Below are 24449 nucleotides of genomic sequence, written 5' to 3' on the forward strand. Positions count from 1 at the left end.
TATATATATATGATAAATAAATGAATAAATAAATTATCAAAATTCCAAAATTCAACAAGAAAGAATATACCTAATATAAGACTAAAAAATTTTAACTAATACATTGAAAACAATTATCAATAATTCTACTAAAACAATGAAGAGAATAATAAAACTAAAGAAAAAAAATATGAAAGTATACATATATTTGTCATACCAGGTTTCAAAAACCAGAATTTAGTTGGCTTCACAGAAACGAAGCTCAACATGGAAAAAGGAGATACATCCAACTGAATAAACTGATACAACAAGTTACAAAACACGAGAGCTCCTGCATTAAAAATTTACAAGAGGACTGAAAGGTGACCTCATGCATTAGAAGAAGACCGTGAGGCTCACTTTTAACAGTCAAGTAGATGCCATTTAATTTTCATGTGAGTCACATATATGATGAAAAGATAGTTTACCATCAAGATAGGCAGAAAGTTAGAAACCCAATTCCCAAATGGGTTAACCATCACAGACATTATCCAGCTGTGATCGCCATCATAACATTTATGTTTAAAGATAAAGTTTGGAAAGGCAACTGAAAAAATACAGCAATTATGCTTCAGTGGCCTGTCAAGGTTTGAACACTTAGAGAGAGGGCTATACTAAGAAACAAAGCCATAGCCATAGATTTATATGCTCTAAGATTGCAAAATTTGGTTTATCGTATAAACCACCAGAAGATAGTATTTATGCTCATGCATACCCATGAGAACATAAAAATAATGGTCTAAGACCCCTTCATCTGAAAAAGGCCAAATAGCAATGCAGATTCAAAATATTTTCCCTGTTAGTTTGCCATTTAGGAGCCATGGGGAAGAGTCAAATCATGATTCTCAGCATCTCTTGTATTACCTGAAAATATGATCAGGATTAGTAAAATGTCTACAAGAGGGAGATTTGAACTTTAAAGTGCATAGCAAAGTATCAACAAGTCTTGATCCTATGTTGTAACTACTCCCTGCCCACGGGGCATAGAATAGACGGTGATGGGGTGTACTGTTAAGTCACTCCGTGATGTGAAGGTCACCGGTTCGAAACTCCTTGGGCAAAAATCCAGTCATGTTAAAGACTAGTGTGGCCCAGGCCGAGTGCAATCCCCGGGTGATTTTAACGGCTTAGATGCCCCTAGGTAACGGTTTCTCAAGCCACAGATCAAGCCTGATGTAATCTTTGATGAACTCAGACCACTTGACAAACAAACAAACAAAACTTGTAACTACTCCCTAAGGTATTTGAGAATCTTATGGAAATTAATCAGAATTCAAAATTCAATGCAAAACAGAGATTTCACCTTCAACCTAAAAGGATTCTCAGGTCTTAACCCTGTAAATTTTCATTCTTAAGATTGCCATAAAACAAGGTACAGAACAGCAACAGCAAGAGTACAATGATTCACTTCCAAACAGCCCAAACTTCCCAGCAATTCAAGGAAAAAAGATATCAAACCAAATGAATAAGTTTCAACCCTTTTATGGTGACTTATCAGCCAATAATCATATATGAAAATAGTCTTTTGCAGCAGTAATAAAAGCAGTCCAACAGCAGTACGATAACAGAAAAATCAACCCCTCATATTCTTCACTTACATGTCAAGGCACTTGACAATTGTCCTACTCATGTCAAAGCAAAACAAAGGAATAACTTTCAACCCTTTTTGTTGATTTTAAGTAGCATCGGGAGGTATTCTCGCATGAAAAGAGGCCTCCTATGTTGGCCTAGAAGATTTATGAAAATAAAAATTAAAATTCAATTTTTGGGGCTTCATGTAGGCTCAGAATGGACAAGTCGGCCCAGCTCATAAAGGGATGCGTCCCTTGGGGTAAATGTACCCATTCGACTTGTATATATATACAATGTGACATCTTCATTTGACCAATTCGAATCATCATCTCTTTTTCTTTATGAGCAGATAGAGGACGATTCACTGAAGTATGGACTTGGATTTTGACACAGATTTCTAGACAATTTAGAATTGTAAACCTTGTTGAAGAATAATTTCTCCTAGAAGAGTTGTTGGGTTTTCTCCCAAGTTTGGGTTTCCCAGGGAAAATTTGTTGTCTCTATTGTGCATGGTTGTCTCTTTATGATCTTACTGTTTTCGCTGCATTACTGTTGAGATTTTCTGTGTATAATTGCTCAATGATATCAGTAACATAAAGATAAATTGTTAAACATCATTAGGTAGTAATTATCAGATCAAAAGATTGGTTGTGCATATTGTAGAAAATTCAACATGGTATCAAAGCCTTGTTGAAAGAGCAGCCATTGAAGCTAGTTTAAAAGACTGTGGATGGACTCACTTGTGCAAAAAAAACAACTTCAATAGAGTTGCAGCCTTAGAAAAAAGGAGAACCACAGCTAACGAGGAAGGAGACCTAGTTAGGCCCTCTGCTACAAGAAAGAGGGACCGAAAGAGGTCTGTTAGAGGCCGAGGCTACGAGGAGATTAGGCCGCGTTAGAGCTGCGGGATGGACGTCTGAAATAGGCACAGGCCGCAGGCCGCAAGGCTTGCCTGGGTAGCCACAATAAGGTTTAAGGAATAGACCTACCACAAGCCTAAAGGAGTTAGACCGAGGGCATCAAGCTGAAGGACAGAGGCTAGACAGAGACTTCAAGAGACAAGGCCAAGGGCCAAAAGAAGTTAAACAGAGCAAGCCAAGAAGGGACTGTGGTCTAGTAGAGAAGACCGTGGGTATTTAAGGAGGTTCAAGTCCCTTGAAAGCTGAATAAGGGTCAGCCGAGTTGTATTTGTGGTTGTTGTAGGAGGCTAGAAGTAAGAGGAGACAAGTAAAGGGCTGCTCTGTGATCTGGTTAGGGATCTACAGCAAGGACAGAGGCTACCAATATATACAAATTCAGATTGGGTCGAGAGTGCAAAGGGAAAAAAGAGCACATCAGGGTGTTGCTTCAGCGTGGCATCAGTTATGATAGCTTGGTTTAGCAGGAAGCAGACTTCTGTCGCACTCAGTACAGCAAGATCAGAGTATATCGCAGCTTTTGTCGCAAGTCATAAAGCACTGGCTTCGGAAGCTACTTGCAAGACTCTTTGATCAAGAGTCAAGACACTTTATCCGAGACATGGTGCAGAGAGGAGCAGTAAAGCTCTGGTACATACACACAGATGAGCAGATTGCAAACATTCTCACCGAGCCTCTATCTAGAGTGAAGTTTGTATACTTTAGAGACAAACATGGCGTGATGCATAATGTCTCCCTTGTTGAGACAGAGGGTTGATGTCTTTGAAAGATTAGCACAGACCATCTCCTGAAGCCATAAAGGACTTTGGCTGTGTCATAAAGGACTTTAACCAGGGGAGATGAATATATTCACCTGAGAAGCTAAAAGTACTTGGTTGGGTCATAAAGAACATTGACCAGAGGTGAATGGCATAGAGAAATTACAGGATTGGACAGATCTTCTCGTAAGAAGCCAAAAGGACTTGGTTGGGTCATAAAGGACTTTGACCAGAGGATATAAATGTAATTCACCTTTGGCTGAGGGTGAATGGTCCAAGAGCAGATTCTCTCCTAAGAAGCCAGAAGGACTTGGCTAGGTCATAAAGGACTTTGACCAAAGGAGATTAACACATTTACTTGAGGAGCCATAAAGGACTTTGGCCAGAGGTAAAAGGCCCTTGATACTCACATTGCCCACTCCAAGTTGGAGTGATCTATAGGCATGCATCAACATAGCAAGCTCATGAACTTTTCTTATGAAGGAGAAATTTCAGCTAAGGGGAAATTTGTTGCAGCCAAGGAGAATACCTCCCTCGCTAAGAGGGAGTGTTGATTTTTTGTAGCATCATGAGGTATTCCCGCATGCCAAAAGGCCTCCTAAGTCAGCCTAGAAAATTTATGAAAATTAAAGTTAAAATTCATTTTTTTGTGCTTCATGTAGCCTCAAAATGGATAAGTTGGCCCTACTCATGAAGGGATGTGTCCCTTGGGGTAAATGCACCCATTCGACTTGTATATACTATATATACAATGTGACATCTTCATTTGACCAATTTGAATCATCATCTCTCTTCTATAGCAATCACACGTGGGAGCAAATAAAGGACAAATTGATTGAAGTTTGGACTTGGATTTTGACACAGATTTCTAGACAAATTAGATTTGTAAACCTTGCTAAAGAATAATTTCTCCTAGAAGAAGAGTTGTTGGGTTTTCTCCCAAGTTTGGGTTTCCCAGGGAAAATTTGTTGTCTCTATTGTGCATGGTTGTCTCTTAATGATCTTACTATTTTTGCTACATTACTGTTGAGATTTTCTATGTATAATTTCTCAATGATATCAGTAACATCATTAGGTAGTAATTATCAGATCAGAAGATTGGTTTCTACTGTGCATATTGCAGAAAATTCAACATTTTTATGGTGAAAATAGTCTTTTGCAGCAGTAATAAAAGTAGTCCAACAGAAAGATGACAACAGCAAAATCAACCCCTTAGTTCTTCACTTAGATGTCAAGGGGCTTGACAATTGTCCTATTTATGTCAAATCAGTGAGACATATATCGCAATTAATAGCAATGTGTAAAGAACATATATAGCTTAAAGTCAAATCTGGAAATTGCACAAGTTTAGGTCCATTAATAACAATGCTTAAAGGACATATATAGCTGAAAGTCAAATCTGGAAATTGCATAAGTTTTGAAATTTGGACTGTTAGGAACTTCATTAATATGCTCAAAATGAAGAACATGTACATACCGTAGCCTTCTCTTAAGGCTAGTACAAATGCATTATCTCCCCAAAACCCTAGCTAGGAAAAATAAACAAAACTGTACCAACCAAGAAGATCAATGTGCAAAAATTAATCCAACGCATCCTCCAAGACAAGACTTCCTCTCCTCCTCTTCTTCTTCACAATTCCATCCTAGGGTTTTATCACAAAACCCTAATCTCTAATCTCCAAGGAATAAACCCTAACCCTAGACCTCCAAGATGCTCCAAGATACTCCAAGAAGACCAAGAAACCCTAGCAACTCAAGAGAGAAAGAGAGATCACCAACATGTAAAACTCTAGAAAGAGAAAGAGAGAGGCTAATGCGCACTCTTCTCTAGGTCACATCTCATCACAAGAGTAATACAACTAAGCGAATGGATATATGAATGGAAAAACTATGTCATTCCTCTATTTATATGAGAAGCAAGGGACGCCAACGATACAATGTTGACCTTAGTCCTTGCAAACAACCTACAATGAACACTTGTAGGCCAACACAAGTGAGACATTACATTCTAAGGTACATGTTATACTTCAAGGTGATGTGCACAATAATGGCTCCAAGGTGATGTAGTTACACAAGGCAAGTCCACATCCCTCCATCACAAGCCTCCACGGACACCAACAATCCCCCTAAAGTTTAAACAATGTACTCCACTAGGTCAGCTACCCTTGCAAGAATATTGTTGAAGCCCCAGGCATCATCAAGCCATTTCCGATCCTCCAAACAAAAATCCAAGTTGCCACATGCCAACTAGGGCCTAATGCCCTCCTCCAAGCTACACAATGCTCCTCATCCCATGTAGGGAGCTCTCCAAGCAACCAGGTCCTTCCCAGGGCCCCCAATGAAGGGCTTCCACCAAGCTATCAGGAGAACTCCAACGTTGATAGAAGAGCACTAAGCCAACAACCATCTAAGGTCAAGCATCCAATGAACAAGCTATCTCAACTATGCAAATCCATCATGGACTACCTCTCATGTGCCAATCCATCTTGGACCATCCAAGGGCTAAACATACACCATGTACCCCAAATCTCATGAAGCACCCCAAGCATGGTGTAAATTTTTTTTGGCATAACCCCAAAAGTTAACAAATCCATTTCAAGACCCTAGTGATTGTATCTTGAAGCATAAAATTGACTCCAATAATGTTATCTACAATCTAACCGTTAGTCAACTGTTTAAATTACAGCAGCAAGTAGCAAGTAGTTATAAATATGGGTGTAGTATAAGGATATCTCTAAAAGAATGGTGCTTGCAGCTGTTGAGAAATCAATGCAAGTAGATTAGGGTTTGATTCCTCTTTCTTGATAATTACTTGTGAGTTATGTTGGCTTCTTTTACTTCTTTATTATCTTATCTTTCATCAAGCAATTACCATATTATGTGTGTATGAAGATCACAAAACACAAGACACAATATGTAGGCACCATGCCAGGGCAAAACCCCTCTCAAGGGGAAAACCCAATCAAAATTCTCTTCCTTCAATAGTTTTCTTTGAGACTCTTCAACCTAGACATAGACCAAACCTTCCCTCCACACCAAGTCAACCCTTCTAGATCTTCGACCCCTTTGCAGTAGCACTTCCACCCCAACAACTTCAACTATGCAGCAACTTACAGCATCAGGTAGCAACTGGCAGCAGCAACACTTGGAAGACTTCGATCTCCCAAACTAGGGCACGAAAGAGAGAGAGAGAGTAGCACCAAAACTTTGATTTCTTCCTTCTCCTTAACCTTGACCCAACTCACACTCCTTTTGACTTCCTTGACCCACTTCAGCTTCACTAGAGATATCAAACTTGCTTGAGATGAGATGCTCCAAATGAATTCGATCTCCTTCTATTTATAGGCTCCAGGTGAGGTCGAATTGGTGTCCCTTAGGCTGACTTGATCTCCTTTAGGCCGACTTGGTGTGGAGGTTACATAAATCATATTTGACTCAATAATAAACCTTTTTACATGATTCCAAAGCCCAAGAAGTGTCTCTTTAAATGTACAATGACTTTATTGACTCAATATTAATCCTATGTCCACAATGGGGACTTTGACTAATATAGTGATGACCCAAGGATGAAAACCATGAACTAGATTCCTGACCAGGGAAGTCTATCCATTGGTCTCTCAACAGTTTAGGCACCGCAATGCCACGGACTAGATTCCTAACTAGGGCAATCTATCCAAGTGGGACTAAGGTGGACTCAAGCTTTCAACCTCTCTAGGTACCATCAGGCTTACTTGCTAACCACCAACCCAGGGACCTAGGTGCGTATCTGAGGTCAGAGCTCTACGACCAACGCCACCCTCCCTACTTTGGGACCTAGACATCAACACAAAGTGTCGGCCAGATGTCCTCCCAGGCAATGCTTCACTTGCAAAGCCTCAACAAATCTCTTCCAATCTCTTATCATCAATACAATCAGCAATATCTACTAAACCAAGCATGTTTCTTAGATATTCAAACTTCTTATTAGGAAGAGACTTTGTTAGTATGTCTGCTACCTATTCATCTAAACATACTCCAATTTCATGATCCCATCCTGCACCAAGTTCCTAATAAAGTGGAACTTATTGTTGATATGCTTCATTCTAGCATGAAACACAAGATCTCCAGACATTTTAATACAACTTTGATTATCACAATTAATCACAGTAGGACCCAAAGACTTCTCAAACAAATCTGTCAAAAGCTTCCTTAACCAAACAACCTCCTTTCCTACTTCACATGCAACCACATATTCTACCTCAGCACTACTTAAAGCAACGAGATCTTGCTTTCTACTCATCCATGAGATCATAGCAGCTCCCAGACTAAAACATCCTTCAGTAGTGCTCCTTCCATTAGTCTCACTGCCACCCCAATCAGAATCTGTGAAGCCAATTAGCTTGACTTCCTTACTATCATACTTTAGGCAGTGATGTATAGTGCCATGAAGATACCTCAATATGTGTTTGGCAGCTATCTAGTGATCATGATAAGGCTCCAACTGAAACTGACTAAGAATGTTTACTGCAAAACATATATCTGGCCTAGTATTTACCAGATACATTAGGGAGCCCACCAACTGATGATAGGAGGTAGGATCCACGAGACTTGAGTCAAATCCCCTCAACTTCTTGAGATTGGTGATCATAAGAGTAGTCATAGACTTGGAATCCATCATCCCGAATTTTTGCAACAACTTGATGATGTACTTTCCTTGCCCCAAATATATCTCCCCAGGTTTCTGCCATACTTCTAAACCCAAGTAGTAGTGCATCAGTCCTAAATCCTTCATCTCAAATTCGGCTGCCAACATCTTCTTGCACTCTCGAATTCTTTGCTCCACACCTCTGATGAATAGATCATCCACATATAGTAGAATAATGACGGGCTCATTATTCACGACCTTGATGTAGAGATTTGGATCGGCATAACTATTTACGAACCCAATTCTAAGGAGATATGCATCCATTCTTGCATACCATGCCCTAGGTGCTTGCTTCAAACCATATAGGGCCTTCTTGAGTCTACAAACATGAGAGTCCCTGCTATTAACTTCAAAGCCTTCGAGTTGTTCAATATACACTTCCTCATCAACAGTCCCATTCAGAAATGTGGTCTTCACATCCATTTGATGGATATTCCAATTTCCAACCCATTGTAGCAGCCAATGAAACCAAAGATCTAATGGTAGTGTACCTTGTTGTGGGTGCAAAGGTTTCTTCATAATCAATGCCTTCCTTTCGAGAAAAACCCCTTGCAACGAATCTAGCTTTGTACTTGTTTATACTTCCATCAATAGCATGTTTGATCTTACAGATCCATTTGGAGGTGACAACTGATTTGTCACTAGGTCTAGGAACGATTTCCCAAACCCCATTCTTCATAATGGATTGATACTCTTCCTGCATCGCTTTCTTCCAAACCTCTTAATGAGAAGCTTCCTTGAATGTAGATGGTTCAACTTCAATTAACTTCGTCATATATGCAGCATAACCAGAATATCTCTTCGATCTTTTACTTTCCCTGAAGGTTCCTTTCGCAGCTTCATGTCCTTCAGCATCTTCTAATGTAGCTTTTAACCAATTTGGTCTTTTCCTTGTGGTTGGGATGACCACAGATTAAATAGGCTCACTTGGTCCTTCTTCTTCTTCTTGATTTGTAGTAGGGTTTTCATGATGATCTTCTTCTTCTTCAAATATTGGAACTTCTTCATCATTGGAATCAATAGGAATATCCTTTGATTTCTTGTAGGCTTGATTTTCATCAAATATGACATCCTTGCTTACTTCAATATGTCTTCCTTCCTTAATGTAGATTCTATATGCTTTTGAGGAGAGACTATATCCAACGAATATTCCCTTGATACTTGTGAAATCCAACTTCTTTCGCTTGTCCTTTGGAACATGGATGTATGCTGGACTTCCAAAGATTCAGAGGTGATCCACACTTGGTTTCTTTCCTGTGAATACTTCTTTGAGTGTTATGTTATTAAGACTTCTATGAGGACTTCTATTTTGAATGTACACGGTTGGCATTATTGCTTCTCCCCATGAGAATTTTGGTAGGTCTTGATCAAGGAGCATTGTTTGAATGCCTTCTTCAATTAGCTTGTTCTTCCTCTCAGCCACTCCATTTTGTTCGAGATAATAGGGAACAATGAGCCCCCTCTTAATTACTACTTCCTTACAATATGCAATCAATTCCTTAGAAGTGTATTCCCCACCATTATCGGACCTTAGAGTTTTTATCTTTCTTTCTTTCAATTAGGGTTTCCACTTCGGATCTAAACTCCTTGAACTTTTCAAATACTTCATCTTTTGTTTTGAGAAGGTAGAGCCATGTCTTTCTAGAATGGTCATCAATGAATGTTACATAGTAGAGATGACCTCCAAGTGATTTGTCAGATATGGGCCCACACACATCAGAATGAATGAGGTCTAATATCTCTTTAGACCTAGTTTCACTATTCGAAAATGGCTTTCTTGTATGTTTTCCCAAAGAGCATCCCTTGCACACACCTTCATGATCTAACTTCATATTAGGGATGCCATGAACCAATTGATTAAGAGTAGGGGTAACCTTATAATGTAGATGACCATACCTCCTATGCCATAGCTCAATCAGATTGATCTCCATGTGAACCAAAGCTTGAGGAGGTGGTGTAATAACTCTATAAAGGCTTCCTTCACGAAGTCCAATAACCCTAGCTTTATCAATGCTAGAGTCTTTTCCCCAAACCAAAACTTTTCCATCAACAAAAACAACTTTATCCCCTTTATCTTCTAAACAAGAAATAGAAAGCAAATTCTTTTTCAAACCTGGAACATATAGTATGTTGTTGAGGTGCAGCTTTGATCCATTTTCCAGCTTCAATGATGTTGATCCCATGACTCTAACAACATAGCTTTTGTTGTCACCCAATTCCACTACATGAGAAGATGGCTCCTTTGATAGTGTATGAAGTTGTTTACTTTCTCCTGTCATGTGCCTTGATGCTCCACTATCAATGATCCATGCATTGTCATCACTAAGAGAACCTGTAAGAGCAGCCAAGAACCCTTGACTTTTGACCTTGTTGAATAAGTAGTGGATGACCTTCTTGATCCAGCTTCCAGCATTGTTGATACCCATTCTCATGTAGTTTATCAAAGAGAGAGAATCCATGTTCATTCCTTTTGAGCCAACAAAGTGATCTTCAACCTTTCCTGACCTTAGCTCTGAAACCATGTTGAGAAATCAATGCAAGTAGATTAGGGTTTGATTCCTCTTTCTTGATAATTACTTGTGAGTTATGTTGGCTTCTTTTACTTCTTTATTATCTTATCTTTCATCAAGCAATTACCATATTATGTGTGTATGAAGATCACAAAAACACAAGACACAAGATGTAGGCACCATGCCAGTGCAAAACCCCTCTCAAGGGGAGAACTCAGTCAAAATTCTCTTCCTTCAATAGTTTTATTTGAGACTCTTCAACCTAGACATAGACCAAACCTTCCCTCCACACCAAGTCAGCCCTTCCAGATCTTCGACCCCTTTGCAGCAACACTTCCACCCCAACAACTTCGACTATGCAGCAACTTACAGCATCAGGCAGCAACTGGCAACAGCAACACTTGGAAGACTTCGATCTCCCAAACTAGGGCACAAAAGAGAGAGAGAGTAGCACCAAAACTTTGATTTCTTCCTTCTCCTTAGCCTTGACCCAACTCGCACTCCTTTTGACTTCCTTGACCCACTTTGCACTTTTTCTAGCTTCACTAGAGATATCGAACTTGCTTGAGATGAGATGCTCCAAATGAATTTGATCTCCTTCTATTTATAGGTTGTAGGTGAGGTCGAATTGATGTCCCTTAGGCCGACTTGATCTCCTTTAGGCTGACTTGGTGTGGAGGTTACATAAATCATATTTGACTCAATAATAAACCTTTTTACATGATTCCAAAGCCCAAGAAGGGTCTCTTTAAATGTACAATGACTCTATTGACTCAATATTAATCCTAGGAGTCCACAATGGGGAATTTGACTAATATAATGATGACCCAAGCATGAAACCCATGCTTTAATAAGTCATTGATACAATAATAAAAATATTTTTCTTTATTCTTTTGACAAGTACATTACATAATGACTCAAATACATTTATGAAGACCGAACCTAGTTACATTCTTCAACATTTCACCCTGTGTAGCTAAATCTCCAACTATAACTTGGATTCTTTGTGCAAACACTCTTCAAACTATCATACCGCATCCTCAAAATGTCAGCACTCTTAGAAGGAGGGAATGTATCAAATTCCTCATCAAGTTCAACTGAATTCCTCTGCATGGGAGAGGAGGGTATCTATGCGGGGTTGATGCTAGGGAGGAAAGTGGAAATGACAATGCCAACCAAAAACATATATAGGAAAATTGTTGACAGTATTACCATTGCAATACAAACTGCATTTTGGCCAAAATAGGAATGTTAAACCCTGACAAGGAGGGTTTATAAAGGGATAAACAACATCAAAACAAACAACAGGTTGCAGCGATATCATATACAATCCTCCAGAGAGATTAAACAATGTACCTCTGTTCTGTTCTGTTCTAATGAGCAGCAGGGGTTGGCAGGCTGATTTCACAAGGACACTCCGACAGCTACTCCATAAAATCAACTCGCAGCCATCTGGAGTTTGTTGATGGTATCTTGCTGAACAAGTCAGAGATCGAAAGGGGCAACAAGGCCAAACAGAAATTCTGAAGCCCGGCAATCTTAGTCTGATCTCAATATGATCTCACACATTTGTTTATGTTTAGGCTGTCTTCCGGATGGCCAACGTCTTGCAAACTACCTCTGTTTACGCTGATATGGGTTAAAAACTTAAAGCCTGTTAACAATCTGTTTGATTGCCTGGTTCTGTATAAATATATAAAAGTTATTAGATCTAGGTTTAAGTTTGGCAGTTTGGATAAGTTGACAAGATATGGTATGGAATGCCGAGTTTTTCCCACTTTCTCAGCCTGGGCCATTTAAACAGGAATTCTTTTTTAAAGCAAAAATATTTAACAGCAACAAAACAGAACACCATTAAGTACACAAAAGCATCAATCACAATTGTCAAATACCAATCAGCATATCACCAACAGAAACCCACTGAACACTGTACAGCAGCATTTTTTTCGCATCGAGTGTTATAAACGTGGATAAATTTTATGATGAAATTGAGCCGAAATTGGGCATTGTCTTTTTCCATTGAAAATAAACGAAAAATGGTGACTGAAAAACACGGGTATTTGAGATTCCATTCATTCGTATTCAGATGAGTTGAATACCGGAGTCTCTCAAGCCATCAATTACGGCCTTAACCTTCCCATGGTATTTCTGTTCTCTCTTCATGAATATTGAGACTGCGGGGATGTCCTTGAAGAGGAGACGCTGACCCAATATCTTACCGATCTTGCCGGCTGCGGATACGTCCCGAGTGCACTCCATTGATGTGCGGAGGACCTTCTCCTGCGAGCAGACAGATGACACGACCGTGGCAGTGGGGGTGTGAAATACTTGGGCCGTGATGTACTTGTTCGATAAATGAATCTTCAGCACGTATGGCTTCAAGTATTTTATGATCCTCGTGGGTGCAGCGGGGGGAGGAGTAAACACCATCTTTCTCTTCTCTGCAACCCTGCAACTGATGCCCTTGGATCTTTCACAGTGACCGTAGTTTCACTTAGTGATGAAGAGCTTTGTATTTGATTTCTCCTGTGTCTCTTTTTCTTTTCCTTTTAACATTTTAAAATTGTTACCAAGGTTTGGATTTGATTTTAATTAATTATTAAGCAGGTATTTTTTTAAGATAAATTTATATTTTTTTTATTTTAATGCATTATAATAAAATTCAATAATGTGTTTTACAATTTTTATAATTTATAATATTTGATAAATATGGTACAAATCCTTATAACAAAAGTTAATGAAACAAATTGCATGGTTAAGAGTGATTTAATGGGTTTTAAGTTTTTGTGAGGTTTGGAGATGGACAATACACATAGGGCAGTAAAATTATGAGCCAACTTATGTTTGAGGGAGGGAGAACAAGAAGTAAACTTTAAAATCTTATTAAAAAAATGGTTATCCTTGGGAAATGAGTGTACATTTATAAGCAAGTATCTTCACCCCGAAAAAAATGATATTATTGGTATGTATGCACTACTTGAAACCATGATAAGGGTGGAATCATGGATTATATAGAATGCTTGTCCATCATAATTATAGGCCACTTATGTAAAAAACTTCATAGTGATAGATTTCATGTAGGTTGTGCATGTTAATACTTATGTTTTTCAATGGTGGATAATGCTCGTTATAATGCTTTAATGATGATGTTACTATAGGTGATGGAATTTAGAGTAAATGGGGCACTAATTTTTAAGAAGGGAAAATGTAAGTTTAAAGATTGTCTTAAGATTTGATAGAACACATTTATTTACAAAATCTTTTTCCATTTTTTCCTTGGGTCTATGTTTATGATAGGAGTAATGATCATTAGTGATCATTTATATGGAAAGAGATTGGTTAATGGTGGTTACAAAATGATCTTATAGATGAATGGTCTTAATGTAAAGCCTCCTTTCAAGTTGTATCCATTAAACTTAGAGACTGATAAGATAGAAAATTTGGGTAGTGAACAAAACACAAGGACCATGTAGAACTAACAAGGAGTTTAGAGTTTCTATAACAAGTCAAGAGATGGAGATGGACAAGTGGAAGTGGCATCTCATATAGAAACTTCAAGGGATGGATATGGATAAGTGGAAGTGGCATCTTGTATGAAAATTTCAATCACCATTAAAAATAATAATTTTTATATGACTTAGCGCCTGGGGTAGCTCACTTCACAAAGAATGTAAGCATGTTACGTAAAATATTATGACGTCCTTAGTTTGATCCCCCGAATAATCTATGTCCATGTTAGGTGAAAGTGTGGTGCAACTAATGGTTATAGTGGTAGCAAACAGAATCAACCCTATGTCATGCAAATATGAGACTGCCCCAATTACCGATTTTACTAGTCACGAAAAACAAAAGAATTGTTATATGACTTATATTGTGTAATAAAGTGTTTATATGGGGTGATCTACAAAGAGATCATGGAAAAGGTAAGGTTATTGTATATTATGCAAAGAGAACTCATAGAACATTCATCAGTTTTTGGGTCAGGTAATTTTGTTGAGGAGGTTTGTGTATAAATTTATGTGCAGATTCAAAATTGCTCATGTAATTTACTAAAACATAAGACTCAAATCTACTCTACTCATCTGTGGAAAGCAATTCACGATTAAGAACACAAATCATAAACATGCATCAAGATTCAACACACATACATGGAGATTTATCTAGGGAAAGTAATTGCTTAAAAACCCTTCCTATCTGTTTGCATTAATCAAAGAATTTGGATGAATACATGTGCTTGCTCAAGCTTGAGCACAACCTGCACCTGTATAGTCTATATTGTTGCTTCATTGACTGACTCAAGTCAATACTTAACCAATTTCTCAGTATGTCAAGCTCTTATTTCCTTGCATTGTTCCTTGAGGACTTAGGCCTTTATTAATTAGGAAATTCCTCAATCTGGATTGCACAATTCATTTAGTTTGATCTCTAACTACATGCACCACCAGTACAACCATAGTCACCAGGTTCGAGTTCGAGTTCGAGTTCGAGGACCATGAAATTCGAATAAAGTTCGACAACTCAAATTTTGTCGATAAAATTCGACATATAGAAATTCGAAAAAAAAAATGTATATTAAAGATAGATATATCATATGCATATGAGAAATGGTATGGAGTGAATTTTATCATGATTATCCTTATAATCAGACTATTAAATGCTTAATATCAAATTTTATATCAGAATAGATCAATTTTTCAATAGCTGCACTCACCAATTGTTAGCTCAAAACCAAATATCAGACCTTTATGACTGCTGCAACCACAGTTTGTTAGCCCACATACACATGCCAATAACAGATCAGCCTTATAGAGAAATAACTAGCAGAGCTAGGGAATGAAAATTTGGAGATTTGACCACAAAAAAGTGATGTTTAATGCTTGATACTTGGTGACCAACCCTTGCAAGGTCTGAAAAATGCCGAATTTCCCTTGAAAAACGCCGAATATGTTCGTTTTCCCTTGAAAAACGCCGAATTTCGAATTTAATGCTTCAAATTCGGCGTATCTGGTGACTAAGAGTACAACTTGGATTAGTTTACAACTGATAGTACATTGCCCTTGAACTCCAATCTCATCTCGGTAACTCGAATTCTTTGCATGCATCAGTTATTCTGGGATGATTGATTAGTTAACTGGTTGATCATTATAGTGAGTTGAATTTCCACTTCCACTCTTGGATCTTCCACTAGTTCTACTAACAATTAGAACTAGTTTAACTAACAATGACTCAATTTAACTTAAATAGATTGCTAGAAATTAGCAATCAATCATACTGAATTGAACTCAAGTGTCTCCAACTCTAATTAAATGAGTGACAAGTGTCATGTCACCTTAGTTAACTAGCTCCAAGTATTCTGCTAAAATTGAAATTCGAATTTTAATATAGTTTACCCAAGGCAAAGTCAAAACTATAGTTTCTTGTTGCAATTTCAACACTCCCTCTCAGCAAGAAAGGGATTATCTAATACCCCGATCCTACCTCTATGGAACTCAAATTTGCCTCTTGAGAAAGCCTTTGTCAAAATATTTTCATCTTGTTCCTCTGTAGGAATGTATTCCAACAACATGATCCGCCTATGCACACAATCCCGTAGATGGTGATGTTGAAATTTCTAAGTATTACCTGATAGAAATTTTATCTATATTCTCTGGTTTATTTCACCTACTTGTTTAATTACTAACAAGTTATTTAACCATATAAACTTCGAAATAAACACAATACAATCTCAACCATCTACAAATCAACAGCTGAAAGAAAAGACAAACACACAAGGGACACCATTATTTTTGGACAATCGTCCCCGGAATAACCCAACTTGGGAAAAACAGTGCAGCAGCTCTGAGGGTTTTATTATTAAGCAACTTTTATTGAGTACACTGGGTGCCAAACTGGCTCACCGACAGAGATAAAATAAATAAATAATAAATAATAAATAATAAATATAAATAATAAATATAAATAATAAATAATAAATAATAAATATAAATAATAAATAATAAATAAAATAATAATAATAATAATTAATTAATTAATTAATTAAAATTAATTAATTAATTAATTAATTAATTAAAATTAATTAATTAATTAAAATTAAATTAAATTAAAAATTAAAAATTAAAAAATTAAAAAAAAAAATAAATAAATAAATAAATAAATAAATCTGGCAGTAATACCTCTCTTCGGAAGTAGATATTCTGAAAGTCTGCCCCACAAAACCCTCTCTAGCACAATCTAAAGCACTGCGTCAGCCCTCCTGGCCTCTGCATCAACCTGAAACCCTCTGCGTCAGCCCTCTGAGGCTCTACGCAGCCTCTCTGGCCCTTTGCGTCACTTCTGCAACCTCTGTGTGGATGACACGGGCCCTTCTAGCCTCTGCGCAGTCATTGCTGGCCACTGCGTGGCTTCCTCTAGCTCTGTGTCTACCTCTCTACCTCTATGTTGGTCTTCTGGCACTATCTCTGCCTTTGTGCTAGTCTTCCGACACTATCTCTGCCTCTTTGCCTTGCACTCACTGCCCCTCACTACAACTTTGATCACTGGTTCGATTTCTCTTAACAAACCCCGCTCTAGAAAATCGAACTGACTGATCACTCTGGTGTATCTCCAACTGACCCTCAAGCCTCCTCTTATACTTTTTTCTGTTGAGTCTTCAACGGCCGAGATTACATCTCTAATCAACGGCTAAGATTAGATTTGGCTTGATCCATGTCATTTAGAACCTTCTAACCCAGTTTTATATTAATACCCATTAATATTTTTATTTTCCTAAGTTTAGACTTAGGAACCCATTAAAAATATTAATTATTTTAATATCTCCTTCACCAGGTAGAATTTCCCCAAACCATTTATGGGTCTTGGATATCTCATGTGCTTTAGCCTCTCCACCAATTTTCATGGCTAGAGCACATTCGATGCTACCCCAAATCAACACTCCCTCTTAGCGAGGAATGTGCTCTACTAATACTCCACCACTGAACATCACCCTGATTATATGACACCGGTACCTGTGTCGATGTAAGGCCTTCCTGCCCAACATCCTCTGCATGGTCCTGTATTGTTTCCCACAGCCCTACCACTGCCATTGCTACATCTATACGACAGCTCCCTCTGCATCTATGTTGTTGCTGGTCCTTTCTCCCAACACTGCATCTGCACTGCAGTTCTCTCTCATCATGTTGCATCGTGTTGCCCATAGCACTACCACTATTACTGTTGCACTACAACTCAGTTACTGAGAAGTAAGTAACTGATCCACCCAACTACTGACATCCTTGTCAGGCTAGAAACCCTTCCGATGTTGAAGCTCTCTCTGTTGTTATCATGTGCTCCCTCTACTGCCTCTATGCTACTGCAACAACTTTGTGCCTATCGCATCCCTGCAAACCTCTATGTGCCATCCTGCACTGCTGCAACCTCCTTTGTGCCTCTCGCACTGTTGCAACCCTCTCTGCGTTGCCTAGGACTATTGCACTCTAGCACTCTCTACCGATTCATCTGAATTCGCTTCTATCGACATCCGCCATCCTGCTACTCTCATTTCGGGGCTCCCGTAGCCATGTATGATCCAAGAGTTTGGGTACCTCAAGGATCTTGCCCCTCATCATCTGTAGTCCTTCTAACTATAGCTCGATGTCTCCCCACCTCTTCTCTAGAAGTACATGAGCACTTATGGCACAATCATCATCATCATCATCTACCTCCTTTTCCAACTTCGTTGGTGTTGTCTTGGAGTCAGACGCCTCTCCCTTATTCTTCTTTCTCGAACACTGGTTTTCATAATGGCCCAGTTCCCCACAGTTGAAGCACTTTAACTTGGAGAGGTGCTTTTTCTTCCTCTTCCCCTGCTGCCCCGCAGATGCCAGAGCTGCATCCTCTTCCTCCTCTTTCTTGACTCAGTCTCCTTTGCTGCTACTTCTCGTCTTGGTCAGTCGTCTAATCTCTTCTTGGCGAAGAGTTTCCCATAGTTCTTCCCAATCTGGAAGATGTTCTCTGCCCAAAATGCATTGGACAAATGTCTCCCACTCCTCGAAGACTGTGTTCAAGGCGGTCCTCACCATTAACTCTTGATCCGGCATGGCCCCTATGGAAGTCATCTGGTCTCGAATCTTCTTCAATCTGTTGAGGAAGTGATCTACCTACTCCCCCTTCTGCATCTGATAAACCGTAGTTGATTCTCCGACAACATCTTCCTCTGCACGAAAATTCCCTAATACAATGTCATCCAGGCGTCCCACATTTCCTTTGTCGTATTCTTCTCAGCAATATGTTGGACCACATGATCCTTGACCCCATCAAATATTATGCATTTGGCCTTGGCCATCGCATCCTCATACCTTTCATTATCAGTTGGGTTGACTGGAATAGCCATAGTTCTCAAGGCAAATGCCTTGATGCGATGTTTATCTAGAATAGACAAGATCCTGGCATTCCAGATGACAAAGTTGGATGCCCCGTCCAACTTGTCCTGATCCCTCAATCCATTCATGGCCATCTTTCTGCTCTTCTTTTCGACTCCTCTGAGTCTCTAATTCCCTCCTATAAGTTCTCTGCTAGACTCCCTCTGAGTCTTGATTTCCCTCCTGTAAATCCGCCTGCCAACCGTCGAGTCGCACCTCTCCGATCTCCTATGCTCCTGTAACACTAATCTGGATTTCTTGGCTAGAAATATGCCTAGGTAGCAACTCCCTCTACCTTGGTTCTATCCCGTTAGGTATTGTTCTACCTTAACAGTAACAACACCCCACCAGCTTCACTCTTCACAATCTGCCCACAACTTCCTATGCCCCAGCAACTGAAGAACTAAGCCTCTAGATTTTGCCCAATCCCGGGAAGGTTGATTTGCTCCCTTGGCCAACTGCGTCAACCCTCTTGGTCTTTGTGTGGCTCTTCGTGAGCCTCTTTTGCCTTCTTCTGCCTCTGCGTTGGCCTCTCTCTGGCTCAAACTGATGAGGCAGGCCCTCTGCGTCAACCCTTCTCTGCTGCTTTCTGCTTAGGAACAACTTTTGTCACTTAGAACAGTTGTTTCTGCTGCAAATTATCTGATTCATATGGCGCCTTTAGCTCTCTTGTGATCTGCAACGCTCTAATACCATGTTGAAATTTCTAAGTATTACCCATTAGAAATTGTATCTGTATTCTCTGGTTTATTTCGCCTACTTGTTTAATTATTAACAAGTTATTTAACCATATAAACTCTGAAATAAACACAATACAGTCTCAACCATCTATGGACCAACAACTGAAAGAAATAGACAAACACACAAGGAACACCGTTATTTTTGGACAATCGTCCCTAGAAAAACCCAACTTGGAAAAACTGGTGCAACATTTACGAGGGTTTTATTATTAAGCAGCTTTTCTTGAGTACACTTGGTGCCAAACTAACTCACCCGACATAGATAAAAAACACATGGCAATAATACCTCTCTTTGGAAGCAGATATTCTAAAAGTATGCCCCACGAAATCCTCTCCAGCACAGTCTGAAGCACTGCGTCAGCCCTCCTGGCCTCTGCGTCAGCCTGAAACCCTCTTCGTTAGCCCTCTGAGGCTTTAAGCAGCCTCTCCGGCCCTCTGCGTCACTTCTGCAGCCTCTGCGTGGATGACGCAGGCCCTTCTAGCCTCTACGCAATCATTGTTGGCCACTGCGTGGCTTCCTCTAGCTCTGTGTCTGCCTCTCTGCCTCTGTGCTAGGCTTCTGTCACTATCTTTGCCTCTCTGCCTTGCACTCATTGCTCCTCGCTGCAACTCTAATCACTGGTTGAATTTCTCTTAGCAAACCCCTCTCTAGAAAATCGAATTGATTGATCACTCTAGTGTATCTCCAACTGATCCTTAAGCCTCCTCTTATACTTTTTCAGTTGAGTCTTCAACGGCTAAAATTAGATTTGGCTTGATCCATGTCATTTAGAACCTTCTAACCTAGTTTTATATTAATACCCATTAATATGTTTATTTTCCTAAGTTTAGACTTAGGAACCCATTAAAAATATTAATTATTTTAATATCTCCTTCACCGGGCAGAATTTCCCCAAACCATTTATGGGTCTTGGAGATCTCATGTGATTTAGCCTCTCCACCAATTTGCATGGCTAGAGCACATCCGATGCTACCCCAAATCAATAGGTGATATCGAATGTCAATATGCTTGGATCGATCATGAAATACAAGATTATTAGAGAGTTTGATACAAATTTAATTATCACAGTAAATCCCAGTAGGATCCATAATCTGACCAAATAACCCAACAAGAATATTTCTCATCCAGATTGCCTCACACGTTGCTTGACTTGCAACCATGTACTCTGCTTCTGTTGAGTTGAGTGCCACAAATCTCTACTTCCTATTGTACCGATAAATTGTTGCTAACCCAACACTAAAAATTCCTCCTGATGTGCTCTTCCTGTCTGATGGACTCCCCACCCAATCTGCATTTGTGAAGCCTTGCAGCTTCACTCCCTCTATCTGTATGTACCAAAGACCAAACTGAGTAGTGCCTCTTAACTATCTCAACACATGCTTTGTTGCCTTCTAATACAGTTTGGTTGGCTTAACCATAGCTTAACTAAGTTGGTTCACTGCATAACACATGTCTAGCCGTGTCTTCACCAAATACATAAGTGAACCCACATGCTACCTGTAGATGGTAGCTTCTACTTCCTCACCTGAAGTGGCATCCTCTTTCCTCCAACTGCCTGCTAGAGGAGTGTCCATGGGTTTGCTACTCTCCATGCAAAACTTCTTCAATATCTCGTTGGCATACTTGCCTTGAGAGACAAACATTTCCCCAACTCCTTGCTATACTTCCAAACTGAGGAAATAATGCATAAGTCCCATGTCCTTCATCTCGAATTCTCTTGCAAGATCCTCTTTGCAAGAATTGATCAACTTCTCACCACTAGTTAAAATGAAATCATCAACATATAAGACTATAATCAACAATTTACCTTCAACAATAATGTGATAAAGGTTTGCATCTGCTTCACTTTTGGTGAAGCGCAACTCGGTGTGATAGTTGTTGATCTTGGTGTACCAGGCACAAGGTGCTTACTTCAATCCATATAATGCCTGCTTGAGTCTGCACACATGTGACTCTCTATCGAAGGTCTCAAAACCTTCTGGTTGTTCAATGTACACCTCTTCCTCAATAACTCCATTAAGGAATGTTGTCTTCACATCCATCTAGTGGATCTTCCATCCCATCTGCACTGTAAGTGATAGAATTGAGCTAATTGAAGAGTACCTTGCTACTGGAGCAAAGGTCTCCTCATAGTCAATTCCCTCTACCTGAGAGAACCCCTTGGCCAAAAATCTATCCTTGTGTTTCTCAATGCTTATGTTTCCTGCTCGCTTCACCTTGTAGATCCATCTTGAACCCACCACTGATTTGTCCTTTGTTCTTGGGACCACTTCCCAAACATTTTTTCTAATAATGGAATCATATTCCTCTACCATAACATCAACCCATACCGGTTGCTCTATAGCTTCCTCGAATGAGGATGGATCAATATCTACAAGCTCACTCATCTGAGCCATGTAACCAATGTACCAATCCGAGGACCTCCTCTACCTGCGATGTGATGTGGGTGCTCCCACATTCTCTCTAGCATCATGCAATAATCTGTCAGCTTCATTAGTTCGCTTCCTTCCTTCTCTAGATGTCTTTGCTTGAGTGGATGTCTCTGTTGTCTGCTCCTTTGCTTGTGGTTGCTCCACAACGTCCTGAGGTTCTTCCTTTGGAGCTAAAAGCTCATGATTTGAATGCAACTGAAGCTCCCTCTCAAGAGGACACCTCATTGCCTTCTCCTCATAAAACTTCACATCTCTCCTAACAATTGTCATCTTGAGAGATGGCAAGTACACACGATAACTGTGAGGTGTTTTTGTGTACCCCACAAATATGCCCAACTTAGTCGTAGGCTCTATCTTTTTCCTTGAGTCCTTGGAAACATGACAATAAACTAATGATCCAAAAGATCGTGAAGTTGAAACATTTGGTTTCTTCCCTAAAAAATCTTCCTCTGGTGTACTCATGCCAAGAATCCGATGAGGACTCTTGTTCTGTAAATAAACAGTTGTGTTGCATGCTTCAACCCACAAGTGTAGTGGTAGGCTTTGGTCATGCAACATCACCCATGCAGCTCCCACAATACTTGTGTTCTTCCTCTCAACCACCCCGTTCTGTTGTGGGTTGTGGGGTGTTGTCAACTCTCGTCGAATGCCTTCCTTTGCACATAAATTTTTAAATTCATTCGACACATATTCACCTTCGTTATCACTTTTGAGGGCCTTCACTTTCTTGACAATTTCTTTATCAACAAGTTCTTTAAATTAACCAAACTTGAAGAATGTTTAGTCTTTTTTCTGCATGAAGAAGACCCAACACTTCCGCGAGAAATCATCTCCAAATGTAACATAATACTTATGCTTGGCAGTGGAAGCTGTCGAGAAAGGTCCACACACGTCAAGGTGAATCCTTTCAAGGACTGCTTGTGCTTTACAATCCCGATCATTAAAGGTGGCTTTTGTGTACTTCCCTAATTACACCCTTTGCATGTATCTCACTACTCTAATGCTCCTTTGGGGAGGATTGTAGAAATATGTTGCGTGATCTTCAAAGCACCATGATGCAAATGGCCAAGTCTTCTATGCCATAATTCACTGATGTCTCAACTCTTCACCTTCTCTGCTTTTGTACTCAATGTTGCATAGTCTTCCTTATCTAATTTATAGAGTTTCTTTACTTGAACCCCAATCTATTTCACTTGTCCTGTGGTAATATGTCTCAGGAAATCGTTCCCTTTGTTAAATATCACATCATAGCCATGGTCTTCCAACACCGCGATGGAAACTAAATTCTTCTTCAGACCCACTACAAACATCACATCCTTGAGCCTGAGAGGGAAGCCAGACTCCCTCTAAAAAGTAACTGTACCAATACCATTCATGCTATACCTTCCATCATCTCCCATCTCGATGTGCATCTGGAGATATTTCTCCGACAAGTCACTGAAAAATTATTTGTTCCTTGTCATGTGGAATGAGGCACCACTATCCAAGTACCACACACTACCCATCACTATGATTTCCATGCAAGCAATGAGGGTGAAGTCCAACTCAAATTGTGAAGCCAAAGATTCACTAACTGCTCTTCCTGAGGGCTTCTTGCCCGCCTTCTTGTGTGGACACTTCATGGCATAGTGTCCCAGCGCATGACAATGAAAGCACTTGATTTGGACAAGTCTTTCTTCTTGCCCCCTTGACTAGATTCTGCTTTCGATTGGGATTTCTTCCCTTTCCCTTTCTTTGCCTTTCCATCCAAGACACAATTCTCCTCATCATCAAACTTGGATGAGGTTTCGTCTCTGGTGTTCTGCCTTATTTCTTCTTGCACCAAATTTGTTAAGAAATCAATATTAGTAGGTTTTAGAGTTTGATTCTTGTCTCTTCATAATTACTTGTGAATTATGTTGGCCTCTTTTACTTTTATTTAGTTTATATTTCATTAAGAAATTACCAAATTATATGTGTATGAATATCATAAGAACAAGAGACACAAGATGTAGGTGCACAGCCAGGGAAAAACCCCTATAAGGGGAAAAACCCAGTCAAGAACTCTTCCTTCAGTAGATTCAAATCAAGATGAGACACTTCCATACTTCTAGACCTAGACAAAAACCTCCTCCAATCACCAAGTCAACCCTTCCTCCTTGTAGATGTCATTTTCTCAGCCTTCCAAGTGACCATGCTTCAAGGTGCAACTTCAGATTAGAATTTTAGCCCCAACAACAGATTTTCGACCCCCCAGCTTCAAAACTTCGACCCTGCAATAGAAACAAAATTTTGGCCCCAACTTTAGCCTAGTATCTTCACACATGTGAGAGAAAGGTAGCCCAAAAACTCGATTTTCTTCTTCCCAACTTCTTTCCTTCTTCTCCAACAACTTCACACTCTTTTCCAGCTACTGCTTCTTAGAGATCAAATTTTTTGATG

At 39.5% G+C, this 24449-nt stretch overlaps 1 protein-coding gene across 2 annotated transcripts; it reads right to left on the minus strand.

Annotated features, from left to right (window-relative positions):
• Positions 1-315: 315 nt before the first annotated feature.
• LOC149182462 (uncharacterized) lies at positions 316-12998 on the minus strand. 2 transcript variants are annotated; one of them, XM_089416856.1, is made up of 2 exons: positions 12679-12998; positions 316-882 (listed from the first exon to the last, which is right to left on the minus strand). In XM_089416856.1, the coding sequence occupies exons 1-2, from the start codon at positions 12887-12889 to the stop codon at positions 830-832; spliced, it is 264 nt and encodes an 87-aa protein (XP_089272982.1). In that variant the 5' UTR covers positions 12890-12998; the 3' UTR covers positions 316-829. The 2 variants fall into 2 exon arrangements, with proteins under 2 accessions (XP_089272982.1, XP_089272981.1); XM_089416855.1 differs by having other exon boundaries at positions 12559-12995.
• Positions 12999-24449: the final 11451 nt, after the last annotated feature.

Source organism: Pinus tabuliformis, chromosome 3_2 (genome assembly GCF_031772625.1).
Source record: "Pinus tabuliformis cultivar Carrire ecotype Pingquan chromosome 3_2, CPIR1, whole genome shotgun sequence".
Taxonomy (NCBI): domain Eukaryota; kingdom Viridiplantae; phylum Streptophyta; class Pinopsida; order Pinales; family Pinaceae; genus Pinus; species Pinus tabuliformis.

Bases quoted from the DNA above. Each gene is read 5' to 3' on its own strand.
- LOC149182462 (XM_089416855.1), bottom strand. From the start codon at position 12,889: ATGGTGTTTACTCCTCCCCCCGCTGCACCCACGAGGATCATAAAATAC. The intron at 883-12,558 runs GTATTCAACTCA...TCATATTTTCAG, and splicing joins TGATGGCTTGAGAGACTCCG to GTAATACAAGAGATGCTGAG.